Source organism: Indicator indicator, chromosome 6 (genome assembly GCF_027791375.1).
Source record: "Indicator indicator isolate 239-I01 chromosome 6, UM_Iind_1.1, whole genome shotgun sequence".
NCBI classification, from domain to species: Eukaryota; Metazoa; Chordata; class Aves; order Piciformes; family Indicatoridae; genus Indicator; species Indicator indicator.
The window spans coordinates 29,794,905-29,801,782 of record NC_072015.1 but is presented as its reverse complement, the minus strand read 5'-3'; the positions used below and the strand labels follow the sequence as shown (position 1 = coordinate 29,801,782).

Sequence of the window (6,878 nt, the reverse complement as noted above, 5' to 3'; positions counted from 1 at the left end):
CTCGTTTTATTGAAACAAATCAGTGCTCGAGAGAAAGCGGCGAGGAGGAGGAGGAGGAGAAGAAGAAGGAGGAGGAGGAGGAGGAGGAGGTGGTGGTGTGGGGGCAGGAAGAGGGGGCTCGAGAAAGAAAAGTGTGAGGGCTGTGTCTGGGAGAAGCAGAAGTGATGAGAGAGCGAGCGGGGAGGCTGGAGGAGGCTGCCCGTCCTGCTGCTGCTGCAGCACCCCTGCGGCCACCGCTGCCGCCCCGCCGCCCCCCGTCCGCTCCATGGAGGCTCTGAACGGACCTGGACACAACCCCGGTCCCGGTCCGGGACCCGGCGATGCTCTGCGACATCCTTCTTCTCCTTCACCCGGCCACCACCACCCGCACGCCGAGAAGAAGCGGCTGCACCGCGCCCCTTCGCCCGCCAGACCCTTCCTCAAGGACCTCCACACCCGCTCCGCCGCCGCCACCGCCGCCAAACCGCCACCCGCACCCCCCAAATCCCCCGGCCTCTCCAGCCGGCCTCCTCCGTCACCGCATCCGGGAGCCCACCCGCCGACCGCGGGGCTCCTGGTAGCACCGGGCCGCCTCTCCCGCCGCCCCACCGCCCCGGGGGGCAAGGCCGCCGCCGCCGCTGGCACCGTCGTGGGCAGGGCGGGTGCCAAGGCCTCCCCCTGCGCTAAGCGGGCGGCCCGCGGTCCGGAGCTGGGCCCCAGTGGTCGCGGTGGGGGAAGGCAGCCCGGTAGCGAAGGGGCTCCGCCGCCCGGTAAGGGTAAGAAGGGGAAGCGGGTCTCGGCGGCGGCAGCGGGCAGCGGCCATGCGGCGGCGGCTCTGGCCCGCGTGGGCCACACGGACAGCAGCTCCGACCTGTCTGACTGCCCCTCCGAGCCGCTTTCCGACGAGCAGCGCCTGGCCCCGGCAGCCAGCAGCGACGCCGAGTCCGCTACCGGCTCCAGCGACCGCGAACGGGAGGCGTCTGCCGCACAACCCGCCTCTGAGCCAACACGCACCGGCACCGGGCGTGGGGCTGCGCCGGTTCCCGGCCCCCGCGGGGATCCACTGCCCGTGGCCCCGGGTTGGGGGAGAGCATCGAGCCGCGGGGAACCGGCACCGGCGGCAGCCCCGGAGGAACTGCAGCGGGAGGTGGAGGAGCTGCGCTCGGAGAATGAGTACCTCAAGGTGAGCATCACCAGCGAAGAGCAGCCTTGGCCCGGGGAAGGAAAGGGGGGATGCAGCGGGAGCAGCACAGTCCCCTCCTACCCCCCTAGGGTCCGTGCTGAGGGTGGGACAGTCCCGGGATAAACCTCCTCCCCCAGAAAAAATACCCAGTTTCACCCTAAATGGGACAGGCAGAGGCCAGCCGTACTCCCCCACAAAGAGAAAATGCCCAATTTCATCCCCAAATGGGGCCAGTCCCGCTCCCCTGAAAAAGGGCAAATGCCCAATTTCACCCCCAAACGGGACAGGGAGAGGCCAGCGGCGTTCCCCTGCAAAGCGGGGGTGGGGCACGGCTTAAGGGCAGATAAGGGATTTAAGCTTGAGGTCACGGCTCCCTGTGATCAGGTTTGTGGGTGAACCTAAGTCTGGTGCAACATGTACTGTGACAATGTGATGTTTGGTTGGGGTGGTGGTAGCTCAGCAAACCTCAACTCGTGCTAAAGCTCCTGGTTAGCAAGACCTTGCTTTCCAGGAACTGTTTTCCTCCGTGTCACCTTTGAAGTAAAGGCAAAGAAACTGTTTTCCTCGTTTGATGTGGAAAGGATAAGAGTGGGATGTTGTCTGGTTTTTACTTTATCGCTGGAAAGAAAACCACTGGTGGTGAGGTGTTAACAAGGTAACTACAGTGACGATTAAAAAGTGTTGTTGCATCATTGTGCGGGTAGAAAAAGTATGTTCATCCTCAGAGAAGGACATGGAAGAGCTAAATCCAGGCATGCTGTGAGCTGGGTTGACCTGTGGGAACCTTTAGTTGGACTTGCACTTACAATCTGATCTTTTTGGCACAGCAAAGAGGCTGTAAAGATCTATAAATAAGAGAAACTGAGGTAATCATGTAACTGCAGCTACTGTCCCGGTTGACTCTGTTGCTGGGTGAGGACAGTTTTGTTCCCTGATTATGGAAACACCCAGTTGTCAAGCAGAATAATGAGGATGGAAATCCGTGGGAGTTTTGCTCCGGTGAGGACTGGAGTTGGGTATAACCTTGGGACAGAAATGTGGTGAAGATATTGACTAGGCTTGTTATAAGGAGTTTTGGCTAAAGGACAAGAAAGGATGTTCAGCACAGCAAAAGGTTAGCTGCAAGGTCCTTAGCTTGGTCTGGTGCTGCTTAATGAACTGGGAAAAGGGATGAGCAATGATACAGCAAAATTTTCAGGTGACATTAAGGGTTGTGGTGTCTTTTTGGTTTTTTGTCTTTTTTTTTATCTTAAGTCATGCCTACCAAAACCCAGACAGAACTGAATCACATCCTTAACAGACCTAATGAATGGAAAATGAAGGCAGGGGGTGGGAAATAAATCTCAGGTGTTGAAAATCTGAAGCATTTCAGGAGAGGGGAAGGATGGAGTGTGGACTTTTCTAGGGTTTAAATGTGTTGTGTTCACTCAGGAGCGTCATGAGAGACGGAGCAATGAAAATCTCTGCTCAGCCTAAAACTGCAGGCAAAAATGATTTCATGTTCCAATGGGAGCTGAACAGAGAGTGACAAAGAAAACGTTAGAATGTTTTATAGTTCTGTAGCTGTTACACAGACCAGTGGGTATACCTGCAGTCCTGTGGGCACCGCTGGTCATCTAGAAAAGGATAATAGAGAACCAGACCAATAAAAATTATTGGCGCATAGAGAAGCTTTTATAGTGCTCGTTGGATGGAGGACTTCAGAGTGCGTAAGTGAGAAGTAATGGTCTATAAAATGATGAGAGAACCTTTCTCAGAAGCTTCTGTTCAATTTAAAAGTCCAGAAACAAGAGAAGGTGTAATAGAAGTAGAGCTGGTAAGGGGAATTGCTTTAGGAGTCAGTTAATTGGCATCGCTATCAGAAGTCTGGGAGGTCAAAAGCCCAGGAGCATCTCCTTGCACTAAGGTTTGCACTATTGTAATCCTTAAACTTTAACCCATTATGAAGAATATGCTAAACCTCCTTGAAAGTGTTTTTCAACTGTAGGAAACTGAAAAATAGTTTGAATTATCCAGCACTCTCCACTGTTAGGGTGCCCCACCTGATCAGAGGACCTGGTTGACATTGGCAAGTCCTAGGTAAAAAACTTTCTTTCACAAAATTTCAAACTTCTCACCCTTCTTATATAATTTGAAACTTGTCACTTCAACAGTGTCTTCAGACGTTTCACCTTGATATCTTCATCTACAGCAATTGTGTCCCAACTTTTCTTTGATTTGGACAAGGACTCTTTCAGGCTACATTTCTGAGACTAGCAAGATAATCCAGACTGGTTTCTTTGGGCCATGTGTCCACTTCCAGTGGCCATGTCCTGGTGCCTGGAAAGCCATGAGCTCACACTGTCACCTATTCTGGCCTTCTCTCCTTGGCTACCACTCAGTGCATAAAGTCTTAGCAATTCTGGTGCTCTCTCAAAATGATTTGAAACAGCCCATTGGAAGCAGAGCTGTCAGACAAATCCCAAACTTCATTCTGCTTTCCTAGGGGAATCTATAAAACTCTTCTGCACATTAAAACCACTGTTTTGCCCAAGTTGTTGACTCATGGATTTGTTCCTCCTGTTATTTCACAGAATCCCAGAATGGGGGGGGTTGGAAGTGACCTCTGGAGATCATCTAGTCCAACCCCCCTGCTAACAGGTTGGTCTACAACGCAGTTCTCTTGGTTGGGGTTGGAGCGAGCTGTGTTTCTCCTTTAACTGGAGGAGGCTAAGGGACAACAGGGAAGCTGTCAGCTGTATGTAGATGAATGATGAGATAAATCCCAGCAGAAACTGTTAATTTCCTGAGCGTGGCCGTATGCCCAATTTCATAGTTTTCACTCCTTTTTTCCTCCCGCAGCTGGAGTGCAACAGAAAATGTGCATCGTTTTAAAGTCTGCTTCAGGGATATTTATTGTTCACACAGGAAGATCTATGGAATAAACTCCCTAGGGACATGGTGGATTCCCCTACATTAGGCAGTTTCAAGAGCCAGCTTGACAGAGTGCTGGGCCATCTCATGTAAACTGTGTTCTTACCCTGAAAGGCTGGACTAGATGATCCTTGAGGCCCCTTCCAACCCAGCATTGTATGAATCTTTCATGTATATTTAATGTGTCTGGGACACAGATTATAGAACCTAGAGTGTGAATATATGTACATGCTCATACTAAGGATTGATGCTAAGGATTACTTGAGATGAAAGAGCTACCAGAAAAAAAAGCCAAACCAAACACAATTTTTTGTTTTTATTTCTACTCCTACTCAAGAAGTGCTAGAAAGTCTTCCAGAATGCTCTATGGAAGCCTTTGCAGAGCAGGTTGTTGGCACTGCAAACATCTCAGAATTGATCAGGCATTGGAACAAGCTGCCCAGGGAAGTGGTGGGGTCACCATTTCTGGAGGTGTTCAGAAAGCGTGTACATGTGGCACATCAGGACATGATTTGGTGGGCGTGGTGGTGTTGGGTTGACAGCTAGATTTGGTGATCTTAGATCATCTTGGTGGTATTTTCCAATCTTAACAATTCCGTGATTCATATCCTGTTAGCCAGATCTCCAGGGACTGTGATTTTAGCCTAGCTAAGACTTTGGCTACAGCAGTGGCCAACACAAAGAGGTGGTCAACAGACCAGAAATGCTGCTAGGGTGTGGGCTAGCATGAAAATATATTCTCAACCATCTTTGATTTATTAGATGATCATCTTGTTTATTATGATTTTTTTTCTTTATTCTTTCTATATTAATTTTTATCTGTGACATATGCTGGAGATAAATTGAGTGAGGAACCACTCCAGGCTCCTTATTCTTCTCTGATACATCTAAAGGATGTTCACTTGTGATTGAAATCACCCTGCCATACCCTAAGGTCACACTGTGTTTCTCCACTCCCCTGAAACTGCAGATCTTCGTGTCCTTGTAACTGTAGATCCTAGGTCCACAGGACTGAGATGAACTCATGAGGATTAATTCCCCTGTGTCTTTTCTTAACCTGCAGGGAATTGTGTACGTCAAAGGGTTTTTGTAGAGCAAAAAAGGATTTTGTAGAGCAAAAAAACAGAATTTTATTCTGTTTAGTGGGGGCTACTGGGGTTAGCCAAGCAAAGCTGATCCCCCATCTCTGCTTGACATGCTGCTTTTCTCACTTGGTGACTGCAGACAACAGAGGTGATAACCCTGCCTGAGGCACAAGGCCCATATGGCTGGAGGGATGGTCAGCTGTCAAGTGGGGGAAAGAATAGTGAGGCCATGTGCCTCCTGAGCCTCAGCTGTGTCCCTGTCAACTGCTCTGCTGCCTGAAGGGGATTAGCTGTACAATGCACCAGGTACTAGGTTTTTTTGGTGGCCCTACATAGGTGACTGTTGTGCCAGTCAGATCATACAATCATGGAATGGTTTGGGTTAGAAGGCACCTTTAAAGGTCATCTAGTCCAACCCCCATCAGGGACATCTGCAACTAGATAAGGTTTCTCAAAGACCTGTCATACCTGACTTGGAATTGTTCCAGGGACAAGGCATGGAGGTGGTAACCTCGCTGGGCAACCCGTTATGAACGTGGATGACTGAATGGCTTCAACCACCCTAGCTGAAGAAATGTGTTGGAACAATACTGGGGCTAATGCTTGAATGAGGCAGAAAAGCTGCCAGATGCTGCTCTCACTCTTGGATCCTACAAACTTTAACCAGCCCTGAAGTCAACAGGTTCTCACAGTCCTGTGATTTTTTTTTTTTTCAGTGATCTTGTTTTGGTGCTCAAAGCTGCAAACAACATCAGATCAGCACACAACTTGTAGTTTGGTTTGAGAGCAAACCAGTAAATTTAGGGTGGACTTTGGGTTCATTAACATATTTTACAAGAGGCCAAAATAGTGAGTAGTGCCTTATCCCCAGTCAAAGTCTTTGAGAGCACATTTATCCCTACTGCATCTCTCCTGTGAAGTGATATGAGGGATGTGTTTATTCCTGAGAAGCAGCATCTCCTACATACAGACAGTTTTCAATACAAAACCCAGAGGTTATGTCAAATCACATCTCATGGATCTTGGATTTATCAAGGACTTTTTAAAAGTTCAGGATTTGTCAGTGTAACAGCAACTACCCACTGTTATTTCCACCTCTCCCCTCTCTTCCTCACTCTCCTCTCATTTGGTTTGATGCTTATTAAATAAGCTATTTAGAAGATAGTTGGCATAACAGATAAATGGGACTTTTGGCTAAATTAATAAGCACTTAGATTTTTTAATATAAATTGAATTTCATCCTTCATTTGCATTGGGTGCATTAAGAACAGTGTGGCCAGCATGTCAAGGGAGGTTTTCCCTCTCCTCTCCTCTGCCCTAATGAGGCCACGTCTGGAGTCTTGGGTCCAGTTCTGGGCTCTGCAATTCAAGGAAGACAAAGAACTACTGGAGAGAGTCCAGTGGAGGCAACAAAGACGCTGAGCAGAGTGGAGCATCTCTCTGATGGGGAGAGACCTAGGGATCTGGGGCTGTTTAGCCTGGAGAAGAGCAGACTGAGTAGGAATCACTCATTGGTGATCAATATTTCAAGAGTGGGGGTCAAGAGGATGGGGCAAGACTCTACTCAGTGCTGCCCAGCAAGAGGACAAGGGCAATGAGCACAAACTAGAACACAGGGAGTTCCATCTGAACATGAGGAAAAGCTTCTCTCCTATGAGGGTGCTGGAGCCCTGGAGCAGGCTGCCCAGAGAGGTTGTGAAGTCTCCTTCTCTGAAGAA

At 49.4% G+C, this 6,878-nt stretch overlaps 1 protein-coding gene across 1 annotated transcript; it reads left to right on the top strand.

Moving 5' to 3' along the window:
- The first annotated feature begins 265 nt into the window (after nt 1-265).
- Nucleotides 266-1,285, top strand: LOC128967468 (microtubule cross-linking factor 1-like). The gene has a single exon (XM_054381608.1). It carries the CDS (start codon nt 266-268, stop codon nt 1,283-1,285), a length of 1,020 nt encoding a protein of 339 aa, XP_054237583.1.
- Nucleotides 1,286-6,878: the final 5,593 nt, after the last annotated feature.